This window comes from Orycteropus afer, unplaced genomic scaffold (assembly GCF_000298275.1).
Source record: "Orycteropus afer afer isolate SDZICR_OR568_19922 unplaced genomic scaffold, OryAfe1.0 scaffold00020, whole genome shotgun sequence".
Lineage (NCBI taxonomy): Eukaryota > Metazoa > Chordata > Mammalia > Tubulidentata > Orycteropodidae > Orycteropus > Orycteropus afer.
In genome coordinates, this window is record NW_006921607.1 from 4,710,603 (window position 1) to 4,725,669 (window position 15,067).

The window sequence follows — 15,067 nt, forward strand, 5'->3', positions numbered from 1 at the left end:
ACCCTTCCCCCATTTTGCAGATAGGGACACCCAAAGGGGGACAGGACTTGTCCAGGGTCACCATGGCTCAAGCCTCTTGACTGCCTCTTCTTCATATGCTTCTCATTTGAATTTATGCCCTGGGAACAAAAATGCCCCTAGGATGGACCTGTGTCCAGAACCATTAGTGGTTCTAATCTGGAGGAAGGAGAGGAAGAAGGTGGGGCTCTGTCTGGGAGGCAGGACATCCAAGTCCAGGGCCCTGGGATGCCTGCCCTCTTGTCCCCAGGGCTGGGCCACCCTGGATTGGGTGGCTGCAGATGTCCTTAGGCGTGATCTGGCTTTAAAGGTGCATCTGGTAGCATCATACACCTCGGAAACCCAAGGAGGGGTCGCTATGAGTCGGGTCCGACTCTACAGCACATAACAACTGGAGAGGATGTGCGCTGGCCAGGGTGCTGAATCTGTCAGGCACCTTCCTCTTAACATTCACCATAGCCAAAGGGAGAGAAGGATGTGGAAAGAAAGGGGATCCTATTTTTTGTCACTTAGGGACCCCTTGACAATTTTTCATAATGTTTTGTGGGACCTAGAGTCCAGATTTCTGTGGCCTGTGACTTTAGACCTCTCTCAGCCGCTCTGGACCTGCTCTCCCTCTTATTAAATGGAGAGTAGCTCCCATTCCACTAAACTCAGGGTGAGGTGAGCGTCACGTGGGGCCAGGTGACAAAGCCCTGCACAGAGCCCATGGGCAGTGTGAAGTCTCTCAGGAGGTTCCCCCTCACAGAGGGGCTCCGGCCCATTTCTTCCCCTGTGGAACGGACACTGCTGGGTGGTTTCATATACTCCCCCTAACCTGGGTGCTCTGGGCACCACGGCTGTAGGTGGAAGCGCTCGGAAACATAAAACACACTTTGCAAACAAAACCGAGTCTCGGGCTGCTGTGGGAATTGTGCACATTCGTCCTTTTCCACATTGGTCCCGACTTGGCTTTCTAACTTCAGGAGCGGCTTTTGCCCAGGCATCTATGTTCTCCGCCTGGGGAAGGCTTGTGAAGTCTGATGCAGCAGTTCTACTGAAAGAGTGCTGGCTCTAGGTTAGGCTGCTCCAGGCTCCAGTTGTGGTTCTGCTGCCCCTAGAGAGGCAAGCCCTGCACCTTGACTGACGCTGCCAGCAACAGCGTTCACCTCAGGGATTGTTTACCTAGTCACCTCAGGACTAGATGAAATTAGGAAGGGAAAAGCTCACAACACAAGGCACATCTTACTTCCTGCATTGTAGGGTGGCCCAGGGTTCCTCTTCTCTTGTCCCTGAGCACCCAGCCTTACCTACCTTCCCACTCTCAGTAACAGCTGGTACCCACGGAGCCCCAACTGAAAAAAACCAAAACCAAATCCATTACTGTGGAGTCAATACAGTGACCCTGTAGGAGAGAACTGCCCTGTAGGGTTCACCAGGCTGTAATGTTTGTGGACGCACACTGCCACATCTTTCCTCCACAGAGAGGCTGGTGGGTTCAAACCACCAACCATTTGGTTAGCAGCTGAGCACTTACCCACTGCTCCACCCCAACTACCTGCTAATAAGACACGTTTTTGGCTGGGCCCTGCAACAATGCCACAGGTACAGGTGCTGCTCACTTTGCAGATGTGGAAGTCCACACACTGGCAAAGGGAGTCACACCCATGCCTGCCTGATACTGAGATCCCTGCTTGGTCTTAAGCAAATGACTGGACCTTTCCAAACCCTCTCTCTGGTCCAAAAAATGGGGCTAGTACTCACTATGGTTGTTATGATTTGAAGCTACAGATGCTCTTCTACAAGGATACACATATATTTAAGGACATGTGTGGAACATGAGTGATCCATGGAGGAGGGAATGGAGACAAGAAGTGTGTGTGTGTGAGGGGGAGAGCGGGACCTTGCATGCATGAATCATATGTAACGTACTATGAGCCACTCCTCGGAAGGAAGGTTGGGCAATCTACTTCCGTAGTGATACTGCCTTGGCAACCCAAGGACGGATCACTATGAGTCGGGTCTGACTCGATGACACTTAACAAATAACAACATGAACCAAGAATGAGTGACTGAATTCACTGCAGCTGAGATCCAGGTGAGGGAGAAGGAGATGAAGTTTGTAGACTAGAGCTTCTTCAATATGTATGCGAGTCACCTGCCGAGCTGGCTGGGGCAGAGCCTGAGGGTTGCATTTCTACCAGGCTTCCAGGTGCTGCTGCTGCTGCAGTCTGAGTAGCAGGGAGAGAGCTTTCCCTTCCTCTCAGTCCTCAAACTTGTCTGATTATACGAATCACTTGAGGAACTCATAAAAAAAGGGATTTCCAAGACTTTCCCTGGAGATTTGGGTTTAGGTCTGGGCTGGGGCCCACGATGTCCGAATGTGTGCTTTCATCAAGTATCTAAGAGATGACTGGGTTCCGGCAAGCTGGGGATGCGTGGCTATGGACCCATCTGTAAGACGGTACCTGGTGGAGGCCCAGGAGATTGGCTCACTTCACCTCTGCCCCAGCTTCCTAAGGTGCCTTCCTGAATGGAAAGATGGGGAAAGGGAGCAAAAAACTTTCCCAGGCTCCTTTGCAGCTGTGGTTCTAGAAGTGATACACATCCCAATAATGAGATGCATTCAACTGCACCTTGAATTTGGAACTGAGTGGGGGTCCAGATGGCAATATAAGGGTATCCATTTTCTGGTGCAGAATTAGGCAGTTGTGTGAGGCTCTGGAATTTCCTCATCTCCAGATCATGGCAATAGTGATGGAGATCCTACTGATCTCTGTACCTTTTGTTTAAAATAGCTAAGGTGGTTTCTAGGAGCTCTGGTAGTTTCTAGGAGCCTCAGGCATTTGACTCTTAGCCAGAAGGCTGGCAGTTCAAACTCACCAGCTACTCCTCAGAGGGAAGGTTGGGCAATCTACTTCTGTAGTGATACCACCTCGGAAACCCAAGAGGGGTTGCTGTGAGTTGGGTCTGACTTGATGGCACATAACAAAGTGGTTTGTGTTTACTGCAGCTGAACTCCAGTAGGACTAGCACTTCAGCAGGGCCCACTCGCTCCTCCTTGAGCCCCATCACACTGTGATTCTCACCACGCTCACCTTATACGGCTCATCTGGACCCCGCCTTTTGCAGACACATCTAGCCTCCTGACAGACTGCACTGTCCGCCCACTGTTTCTTCCAACAGGGCCTAGGCCTTTCACTTTGCACCCCCTCCAAGTCCTGTCACTAGTGAGACGTTCAAACTTGTTATTGCTGCTCTTTGCATTCTGACTTGTCGTTGCCACCACCCCTCAGTGCCTGACACTTCTGCTTTTGTGACCCACCCTCCAGGGCCAAGCACAGTTGAAGTGATGGGGGTATGTCTTACAGTATCCCAAGGACAAACAAGGGCTAGGGGCTTGGAAGCCTGCCTTTGAATCTCTCTTTTGGTGCAAGATGCTGAGTGGCCGCGAGCATGCGAGCTTTATGAGAGACATCTGGAGCTGTATGTGTGGGGAATCTTTGTTCTCCTTGGTTTCTAATGAGAACTGCACCAGAACAGATAAGATTAAAAGATGACAGGATATGACCTCGTTCAGTGATTCTAATCTTCCTCCTGTGAAGAGGGGCATGGATCAGGAACAGAATGTCATTGACAGGAGAGAGGCCATGAGGGGAGCTGGGTCCCAAACAGTGAGGTTCTGTGGGGGCTTTTCTAACTACTTGAGAGTCAAGACATACTTACCAACCACCAGGAACACAGAGACAATCTACATTTTCATATGCATGTGAAAGCTGGATAACGAATTAGGAAGACTGAAGAACTGATGCCTTTGAATTATGCTGGTGAAGCATGTTAAATGTACCACGGACTGCAGAAGGACGAACAAATCTGTCCCGGAAGTAGTACAGTGAGAATGCTCTTTTAGAAGCGAGGCTGGTGAGGCTTTGTCTCGTGTACTTTGGACACGTTATCAGGAGAGACCAGTCAGTCACAGTAGGATACCATGCTGGGTAAAGCTGAGGGTCAGTGAAAAAAGAGGAAGCTCCTCTACAAGACAGGTTGACACAGTGGCCGCAATGTGGCCTTAAACATGGCACTGATCCTGAGGATGGCGGAAGACCAGGCAGTGTTTCATTCTGTTGTACACAGGGCCGCTAGGAATAGGAACTGGCTCGACACCCCTAACAACTGCAACTTGAGCACAATCCATTCGTGGAGATGGTGTCTTATGAGACTCACGACTTCACCATGGAGACTGACAGAAGTCCCTGAGAGGGTAAATGCTCACTCTGGAAACTGGCAAGGAGACAAGTCAAGAAAGTGAAGGCTGGCCTGTGGGGACTTCTCTGGTGCATCCTGGAAATGATACAAGTCGTCTATGGCACTTCATTATCAAGACAATGATTTAGAACCAGACCTTTATTTTACTTGGAAAGTCACTGGATGAACAAAGAAATTCCAAAACCAGGCAATAGTAATGCCTGTGGATCTCACTAGACCTAGAAAGGTCCTGGGAACTTTCCCAGAAATAGGCCCTATTCTGTATCACATCCAGCCCGGAACCTTTTCCAAAAGTCAAACCCAACTCCTCTGCAGCTCATCAGCCGTGGTCAGCCCAAGGTTGGATCATCAAAGTCATCACCTGGTCCCCTGGGGTGACTGGCTCTGGTCTCTGCCTTGCTTGGCTTAGGTTTTTTTTAAAAAAAACATTGTTTTAAAAAAGATAACCAACCACAATGAGATACCACTTCACACCCACTAGGATGCAATAAGCAAGGAGACAAATATTAAGTGTTGGTGAAGATGGAGAGACTGATGGTGGAAATGTACATGGCGCAGCCACCCTGCAGAGAGACTGGCGGTTCTGCAACGAGATACACGCTGAGTTACCATCTCACCTAGCAATTCTACTCCCAGAGAAATGCAAACGTAGAGCCACACAGAAACTTGTACACGATGTTTGTAGCAGCAATATTCGTAAGCCAAAAATGGAAATGATCTAAATGTCAACCAGCTGATGAATGGATAAACAAAAGGTGGTGTAGCAGTATTACTCAGCCATACAAAGGAGTGAAGTACTGACACATGCTACCACATGTATGGCTCTTGAAAACACGCAAAGTGAAAGAAGCCAGACACAAAAGGCCACAGATTGTGAGATTCCATTTATGAGCAGTGTTCAGAACAGGCAGCTCCTTAGGGACAAAAAGTAGGTTAGTGGTTGCCAGGGGCTGGGGGAAGGGGAAAATGGGATGCTGCTAACGGTTACGGGTTTCTTTTCGGGGTGATGAAAACGTTCAGGAATTAGATATGGTGATGGATGCACTGCACTGTGACTGTACTAAAAACCACTGAATTATTTTAGAAGGGTGACCTTTATAGTATGTGAACTATAGCTCAATAAAGCTGTTATTGAGAAAAAAAATAAAGAGGAACAGGTTACTACTTGCTGATGTTTATTGTTAAGCCTCCAACCTTTTGGATTCCACAAAACACACACCTGAAGTATTCCCAGTCCTGCGTGGTGACTTCACAGCTGGGAGGAGGAACACGGCCCAGACCAAAACAAGCACTAATGGCTGGGCTAGGAAGTTCTTAAGGCCTTGTTCACTTCTCCCTACACAGCATCTAGATGTTGTTCCTCTATGTCTGTGATGCAAGGAGACCCACACAGAAGATGCTTCCTGGATTTAGTTCCAGGAAAAAGGCTGATTCGGCAGATGAATCACTACATTGTCTGTTCAGAAAACAGAATTATATATATGACCACCCAATGGGTTTTCTTTTCAAACTTTGCTACTAGAAAATCAAAGTGTCAAATTTATTAATTTTTGTTCTTTTATTAAAATCATTGTCCTTAAAGTTATCTATCATTCCTGCGTCTGTCTGATGGTCCTTTAAATGCTTCCTTTAATAATAAAGGATGTTTTTGTGGGCCACTTGTCCCAAGTCCTTCTGATTGCAGATATGGGCCAATTCCAAAACCAAAGCTAACATTCCACCCATGTCCAGCCTGAGGAAGGCTATGAGTGAGGATTTGTGTTTGTAGCTGTGTTTCCCCTTGTATCCTTCTCTAAGGCAGAGATGTTCTAAAAGGCTGCGAGTTGGTCAGCGCTCCTATCTCTGGGCTCTTTTACCACATCAGTGCTTGAGATGGCTCTGCCAGAAGTATCCGCGGAGTCAGCTCATGCCAGCCTCTCCACCTAGGCCAGACGTCCATTTGAGATTGACTCTGGGTCTAGATGTCAATTTAGCTGACCCCTAATTCATCTGCAGGCTGAGCAGACAGACAGCCCTAGACTACAGAACACAAGCAGGCATCTCTAGAAAGCGGGATGGCTCCCTGTCTATAGGTAACTAGTATGTCCTGATTTGGGGAAGGAACCCAAGGTGCTGAGACATGAAAGGACCACCCCCCGCCCCATGGCTGAAGTGCTAGTTGCCAAGTGTAAGTGACTAGCGCCTTGGTCTCTTGCCTCTGAGCCTGGGGCTCTATGGTGCTCTTTCCACTCCAGCACATGGGTTCATCACTGACCACGTCTGTCCGGCCTCGGGCTGCAAAGGATCCAAAGGACACCAAAGGTCAGGCAGGCCTGGATAGGACACAGGTTTCCAGAGTCAGGGGCTCCCAGAGGGTCAAATGCTTTCCTGTTTGTGTCCTTTTTTCACTACCACTGGCTTCTAAAGACTGGGGTTCCTTGCTTCTCCTGAAGTTCAACACCATTCTCAGATGGAGACCATGAGTCCATACTCGTGTGTGCCTCGAGGGGAATGAGAAGCACAGAGTTATAGGCTCTGTATGTTACATGCCACACCAAGCCCTCAACTTTCATGCTTTTCCTCTGCTAGTTCCTATGGGTTGCCATCTACACAAACAGACATCAGAATGTTTTAGAGCAGAAAATGCACCTCAAGTTTTATAGATGGGCACACAGGCCCTAGGAGAGAAAGGGTCTTACTTAGGGTCACTTGGTAAGTTGGTGGCAAAAATGAGATTAGCCTTTGGGTCTCTCTGTTCCTGTTATTGGGTTACTACTGCCCAGGCCTAGACCCAGAGTGGGCAAAATTGGAAGATTTCACCCTCATCAGAAAGGCGCTCTCCCCAACATGCCCATCATTGTGAAAGTCACCCTTGTGGCCCACTGGGTTTCCAGTCACTCAATTCCATCTATGCAAACTGGGACCCACCTCAGTCCTGCCAAGAACAGCAGTAATTTATGACAGGAAGGCACCTGAGAAGCAAAAATGGGCCCTGGGTAGGAAAAGTTACTGAACCCCCCCAAAGCCTCAAACTCTAAAGACTCAGAACTGGCAGGAGCTGTGATTACAAGTGGAAAAGAAAAGTGGGAGACCGGCAACATGATTTTTGTATTGACATTTGGTTCTTAATAATAACATCCAAAATGCGTTCTGTTCTTATAGCGCTGCATCGGGTCGAGGGTATATGTTGCCGGAGTCTCCTACGGGAGGTGGGGAGGAGCCGGTGGTGAGACTTCTCCTTGGGACCTATCTGCAGCCAGGTGGGGAGCTGCAGCAGGTGCCTTGGCTCTGGTAGGGGGTGGGGAGGCAATCCCAGCCGGCCTGCAAAAACATGGACAGAGTCCCTTGCCCCCAGCCCGCAAGAGCACAGTTGCTGGTGGGGCCAATGGTGGCAGCTCCAGGAGAGTGGAGGGAAGGCTGGGATGTTACATTCTTGAGGCCTTCACAGGTACATGTCATCGTAGCCCGGTGGGGGGAGATGATCTGGGTTAGGTCTGGAACGGAAAGAGGGGCTGGTGAGTTGAGTGATGGTGGGGGCTGAGGAGCACACAGGCTGACATGGCCTTGAACTGAGGGAGTCTGCTCTCCACAACGACGTGGTGGTTCTTGGGGTTTAAGAGCATGTGCTCTAGAGCAAGCAGCCTGGCATGAATCCTAACTCCTCCACTTGTTAGCTCTATGAACTCAGATGAGTTACTTCATATCTAAGGGCCTCGACTCCTGCATCTGTAAAATGTGGGCAGTAACAGCTATTGGCGTAAGGCTCCAGTGAGTTCCTGACACACACTGAATTTTCAATCAGTGCTGGCCCCTCTTCTGAGTCCTCCCCGAGGGGAGCTGGGGGAAAGAAGTCCTCAGGAATGCGGAGCTCCTGGAGGGCTCCAGTGGGAGGTTATCAGGCAGAGGCTCAGAGAAGGCTCCTCTTCCTTGGCAGAGGGGTGGAGGTAGTGGGCCAAAAGAGGTGCCAAGTCTCTGTCTAAGAGTCAGACACCTTCACGCCTGCCATGCTGAGCTAAGGCTGCTGTCAGATTCTCTGTCTCAGCGTGCCTAAGTGAATACCTACCCAGATGGGCTGGTTCCAATGGGTCCAAAGGGGTCAAAGCGTGCTCCTGGGGGCACAGCGCCTGGAGGAAGCCGGTTCGGGAGGCCCGAGGACGGGTCAATATGTGCTCTGGGGAAGCCAGATCTCAGGGGATCCACGATCATGCCACCTCTCCGACACCTGAGGCAGGAAGGAAGGACGGATAAGAAGGTGTGACAAGGAACTGCCCCTGAATGGTCCAGGCAAAGCGGCAAGGGCGGCTGCCTGAGTGCCAGCAGGAAGCGAGCAGGACAAGAACACAAAGAGCACATCTTTCGGGCATGAAGAGGCCTGTACTTTCGGCTCTGCTGGGCTCCCCAAGTCCACAGAGTTCCCTGCCATATCCTGGACCCGATAAGGCCAACACGACCAGGAACAGGAACCAGAACTCATGATGCAGAACCATCACAAGGCTCCACAGGGTCTAAGGACTAAAAATAGCATTGAGATAGCTCATGATACTGTCCCCCCCCCCATTTCCTTAAGGGGCCTATGAGTCGCTCGAGTCTGGCTCCTGAGGGAATTCTCCCCAAGGAGTCTCATGGACCTGACCCAACGTACCCACACTAGGATGAATGAGCATCCAAATGTTCTCCAAATGTTGCACCACTGTTCAAGGTGTGCTGACATCAACTAAAGCTGAGGTCACTTTGCAGCTGAGGTTAAAGTACTCTGAGTCACTCAGAGAAGACAATGCATAGAGGAGGCTGTGATAACTTTGAAGGGTGACAGCAAGAACCACAGAGAGCTTAATGGGGCTCAAAGACGCCCCTTTCCAAGTGAGGAGACCTCTGAATAGCTGCCAACTATACAAAGGTCTGCAGCCTTTGTGTGCTCTCCACCCTGCACCTGATGAATCCTTGTGTGGCCTGCCATCCCAGGGTACCTGCTGTCCTCCACCAGGGCACACCAGGCCAGGGAGCGACAGAGGAGCAGCGTACTGGGCCGACTCAGCCCCACCCAACACTCAGAGCACGCCTGTCCAGCTCTAGGGGTGGCAGAGAACAAGGGGCACTGATTTCTCAGCCGCTCAGCTCCTGCCTCCTCCACCTCAAAGCAAGACTGACGAAGGGCTCTAAAATTAGAAGATGAGCTGGGCTGACAAGCCGTGAGAGCAGGCTCTGTTGCTGTCACCTGCCCAGCAGTACTCACCCAAAGGGGTCCAGGTCTTCTCCCCCGACAGAAAATGGGCCCAGGGGATCACGCCTGAAACAAACAAGGGACAATTAGAGAAGTCCCAGAGCAGCCAGGCACCTGGGCTCCCAGGGTTCCGTGTCTGACGCCTGTGGGGAGGTTGTGCACTCCCTGGGATGGAGGATGGGGAAACCCCTGCATGAGACCATCACACAAGGGATATTTCCAAATGGTCCTTGGCAGATTAACAACAGTAATATTATAATGGACAAAGAGGGATCCCAATTCTGCAAAAAGATTAAAATATCACCAATGGTAATCTCCAGATAAATTTTATTTTAGTCACACCTTTCTCATGTTTCTACACTTTGTATAAAGAATCAAGAAGTTTTTATCAGACAGATATTATTCTAAACCCAAAATCAAAACCCCAAAACTAAGCCTGAAAGAGCTACCAAGGATGTGAGATGGGCACTGACAAACTGCTACAACCGCACTTTTCAATCTTTCCTCTTTATGTCACCCTGTGAAATTTTGATACTACAGATATTTCATTATATATGTATGAGGGGGATGGCGCTAGACCAAGCAACGGTTGTTCTGTTGTACACAGGGCTACTATGAGTCGAAGGCACCTAACAACATACATATACACATATAATATATAACATTTAAGATACATGTAAAAGAATATTAATATAATATCACAGGTATCTGTGTATATACAGAAGCCCATTGGAGGAGCACAAACCATTACCTCTACGACTTTCCTCCCCTCCCCCCACTCTAAGAACCAATTCCCACCTCACTGAAAATGAATGCATGAACTAGAGGAAAAATGAGGGCATACTTTCTGGAAAGCAATTTTGTGTTACCTATCCAATAATAGGTATCTGTATCTAGCTTTTAGAAGCTTTATACATCTTTATATTCTTTGATCTAATAATTTTATGTTAGAATCCACACTAAGGAAAGAATACAGAATTCAGTATCACCACACAGGCATTAATCAAGGAAGCTGGATGTGGCGTACATGGGGGCATCAGGTACCTGATGGTATGCCCATAAATGCAGCACGGACACAAGAGAAACTGTGGAAAGTGCTTATGCTCCACTGGTACGTGTGGGAGGGAGGGGACTACCAAAGCCTAGGAAATCAACTGCGTAAAACTGTATGTGTATATGTGTATAAATAAACCAGAAATAAGCCTCCTGAAAATGCAAATAGTGACGGGTACTCCTGGGTGATCAGGTTCTTGTTTACACTTCTGTTCCCCCCCCAAAGAATGTGTATTTTGTTTATAATAAACAAAAAAGATTTAGTGATTTTCAAAAGATGCTATAGCGTCTGCTTGGAACCCGGGCGAGCCATACAGACCTGACAGTTCCAGGGCACAGGCAGATGCCTGCTGGACCTCAGGAAAGCCTTATGCACAGCAGGTAATCTAAGCTTACAGGTAAGAAGCCATTAATTAAAAGAGCTGGGAAAGAAGCCAAAAGTATGTGCTTTTCAGTCAGTTCCACCTACTGGTGGAAAGGATTTTGCAAGTTAGGCAGACATGGCTAGGTGTCCATGGGGAGAAGTTTTCCTGACCCACATCACTGTTCCCATGTCATGGTTCACGAAGCTGCTAGCCGAAGTTTCTGGCAGCCTCCAACATTATTCTGCCTCCCTGGATGGACCAGATGGTACCAGAGGGCAGCAAGCATCTTGCCTGAACTTATACCTCCACGAACTCTGTCCCAAGCAGTAAACAGGGGGCTTCCAGTGGCCGCTAAATGCCTAGGAGAGCAGAGGCTTGACAGCTCCTGAAATACGCAGTCATTTCCACTTTTCTCTGCTGGGCCAAAGAGTGTGGGGAGGGGAAGGCCCACCTCAGTAATGTGTATACGGAAATGAGCGCAGTGTACCTCACCACAGCCCCACTGCAACACTTCTGTGCGCTCACTAGGAACACGCTTATAACCCATCAAAAATAAACAGCACAGCGGCCTGTCTTCTCCTCCACAGCCCCCTCAGCCAAGTCTCAGGCCCTCACATCTCTCAGGTCTGAGCACCAGGATATGCTGAGTAGGGTTCCAGGGATTAAAAACAAACAAACAAACAAACAACTTTTTGTATATGGCCTCTGAACTCAAGTCCTACTGCTTCATCTGGTTACCAATTAAAGGTAACCCTGCAGGGAAAACTGTCAGGCTGGGCCTGCTGGGCACAAGTAGTCCCAGTTCCAATAGGGGCCCCTCTAAGGGATTCGAGGGTGATCTTGACAGTACACAATTTCTTCCTATGTGCTTCCCTCTCCCCTTATGTAATGCCAGCTGTGTCTCAGTCACACAAATCCAGCTGATGCCCTTCTGGTGGCCATGGTGGTCTGGTGACCTGACAACATCTCAGGGCTGGAGTCACAGATGTGTTCTGGACTCTGGTTTGGGGATTACCTAGCTGGTTGGCAGGGACCTGTCATGAAACCTTTGTCCCTCAGTTTTTCTAAGGTGTAAAATCTAAGTGGTAACACTTGCAGGCTCCGCATGGCGGGGAAACGTAGTATGGGAGTGAACAGCTTTGTTGATGGCAGAGGCCTGGAAGAACAGAGTAACAGCAGCTACCACTATTCACTGAGAGCTTGCTAGGTGTCAAGAGCAATGCAAAAAAAAATTTTTGTAAACATTTTATTGTGGCTGGGTAAAAGTTTACAGAGCAAGTTAGCTTCTAATTCAACAATTTACACGCGTTTTGTTTCCTGACATTAGTTGAAATTGCCTCAATGTAACAGTGCTTTTCCCATTTCTTCCCTGGGTTCCCTGTTTCCATCTGTCCATCTTTTCTGCCCCTTCCTGCCTTCTGAACTTAGTTTTTGACCAAATGATGCCCCTTTGGTCACGTATGGTTGATTGTTCTGAGGAGTACGGTCCTCACGGGTGTTTCTGTTCATTTTAGAGGCATGCGTGGCTCAAAGGGAGTGGGTTCAGTTCCAGGTTTGAAGGGTGTCTAACGGTCAGAGTCTTGGGGTTTTCACCAGTCTCTATTAGACCAGTAAGTCTGGTCTTTTTTATGATTTTGAATTTTGTTCTACATTTTTCTCCACTCTGTTCAGGACCTTCTATTGTGATCGAGATCACAGTGGTCAGCAGTAGTAGTTGGGCACCATCTAGTTCTTCCGGGCTCAGGCTAGTGGAGGCTGTGGTTTGTGTGTTTCCTTTGGGTTAACTGTTTACTTGAGTCTCTGGTTTTCTTCATTCTTCTCTGCTCCAGACAGGAGAGACCAAAAGTTATTTCCTACATTGCCACTTGCCAGCTTCTGAAGACCCTAGCTACTACTTACCAAAGTAGGAGGTAGAACACTGTCTTTATGAACCAAGTTATGCCAACTGACCTAGATGTCTCCCAAGACTAGGGTCCCAAACTCTCCAGCCCAGTGACTCGGAACCTCAAGTCTGCATAACTTTGCCCCTTGTATGCACTACTGTATACTAGACATATCTGCAGCACATGCAAATACATATGTAGAACTATTCTTTGCCAAACCTATATATGCTTGTGGGTGTACTCCCATACACCAGCCCACACCTGTTCAGCTTACATATCTACCTGTGCATTCATTTGTAAATTATGGTTTGCTATTACTATTAATGGAGGATTTTGATATTTACCATTGTTGCCTTTAACTCTTATGTACCTTCCAGTGCCTTCCTTGGCCTTGGTCATGCTGTGCTGACTGCCCCCCACTTAGTGTGTATTTTCTTTCCCTTTCCCCAAGTTAATCCATTTCTTCTATCCAGTTAGCGATTGTCTCTCCCTCCCCCTCCCATCCCTGATAACCCTCAAAGAATGTGTCTTTCTGTGCGTAAACCTTTTCTTTGACTTTTTGTAACAGTGGGTCTCATACAGTATTTGTTCTTTTATGATTTATTTCACTCAGCATAATGTCCTCCAGGTTTACCCTTGTTGGGAGATGTTTTGTGGATTTATCATTATTCTTTAACGTTGTGTTAGTATTCCATTGTGTGTAGTATGTACCATAGTTGGCTTATTTATTCATCTGTTGGTGGGCACTTAGGGTGTCTCCATCTTTTTGCTATTGTGAATAATGCTAGGATGAATAGGGGCGTGTTGAATATAGTTTTGAAAAGTTTAACTTTTAAAATTTAATTTCCTGAATAGTTAATACATTTACCAGTTTCAAAATTAAAGAGTAAAAATGGATACACAGGCCCATAATCTTAGGCCATATGCATTTCAGAACTCAGGATCGTCCGTATTTTAGAAAGATTGGATGGGTGTCTGCTGTTATGTTTGGATTTAGGTCTACTACCACTGTATTAATTTTCTGATTGTTCCCTCTGATTTTTGTTCCTCTGTTTCCTCCTTTAGTATTTTATTTATTGTATTTTTCACTATAACTCTGTATAATTTTTTTAGTGGTTGCTTGAGGGATTATAATATATATACTGACCTTTCACAGTCTACTTAGAATCAGTATTTTACTACTTCAAGTGGAGTATAGAGAACTTACTACCTTACAGGTTCCTTTATCATTCCTCTTTATGTTATAGTTGTCATAAACTACGCCTACATACGTTGGAAACTTCGGCAGACAATGGTTTTATGTTTTCAATTGTTAAACATATTTTCAAGAATTTAAGAGAACAGTCCTCTTAGCTAGATATTAACTATTTCTATCTGCCCTTCCTTTATTCCTAATTTTCCAAGTTTCCATCTGTACTATTTACCTTCTATTTGAAGGAATTCCTTTATCAATTCTTTTTTAAGCAGATCTGTTGACTATGAATTTCTTGGTTTCCCTTAACTAAGAATATCTTAGTCTCCTTCAGAAATGAAGGTGACATATTTGCTGGATATAGAAGTCCTTTAACAGTTCTTTTTTCTCCCCCTTATATTAAAAAATGTTCTTCTTCATTAGAATGTCAATGTACTCCATCACATAGACAAAACAAAGGAAAAGAATCATATGGTCATATCAACTGATGCAGAAAAGGCATTTGATAAAATTCAACGTGCTTTTCTGATTTAAAAAAAAAAAAAACTCTCAGCAAAATTGGAATAGAAGGGAAATTTCTCAACATAACTAAGGGCATATATTCAATACTAACAGCCAACATTATACTCAGTCGAGAAAGGTTGACAGCCTTCCCTTTAAAATAACAGACTAATACAATATTTGTCCTTTTGTGATTGACTTATTTCACTCAGCATAATGTCATCCAAGTTCATCCTGGTGTTTTGCAGATTCTACATTATTCTTTAGTGTTGCATAGTATTCCACTGTGTGTATAATACCAATGCTATTGGTATTATAATGTTATCCATTCCTCAGTTGATGCACAGCTAGGTTGTTTCCATCTTTTGGCTATTGTAAATAGTGCTGCGATGAATATGGGTGTGCATATATCTGTTCTTGTCCTGGCTCTCACTTTAGGGTATATACCTAGAAATGGGATGGCTGGGTCAAATGGTATTTCTAATTCCAACTTTTGAAGGAATCACTATACTGTGTTCCATAGTGGTTGTACCATTTTACAGTCCCACCAGCAGTGTATGAGAGTCTCAATCTCTCCACAACCTCACCAGCATTTGTTATTTTCTGTCTT

The 15,067-nt window shown here is 46.8% G+C and overlaps 1 protein-coding gene across 1 annotated transcript in view; it reads right to left on the bottom strand.

The window, feature by feature from the left end:
• Positions 1 to 7,684: 7,684 nt before the first annotated feature.
• Positions 7,685 to 15,067, bottom strand: part of PSMF1 (proteasome inhibitor subunit 1) — a 73,108-nt gene continuing 65,725 nt past the window's right edge. The window contains exons 5-7 of the mRNA XM_007934504.2: positions 9,476 to 9,529; positions 8,306 to 8,464; positions 7,685 to 7,736 (exon numbers count right to left, since the gene is read on the bottom strand). Coding sequence (XP_007932695.1) covers positions 7,685 to 7,736; positions 8,306 to 8,464; positions 9,476 to 9,529 — 265 coding nt within the window. The remainder of the gene's footprint in view (positions 7,737 to 8,305; positions 8,465 to 9,475; positions 9,530 to 15,067) is intronic.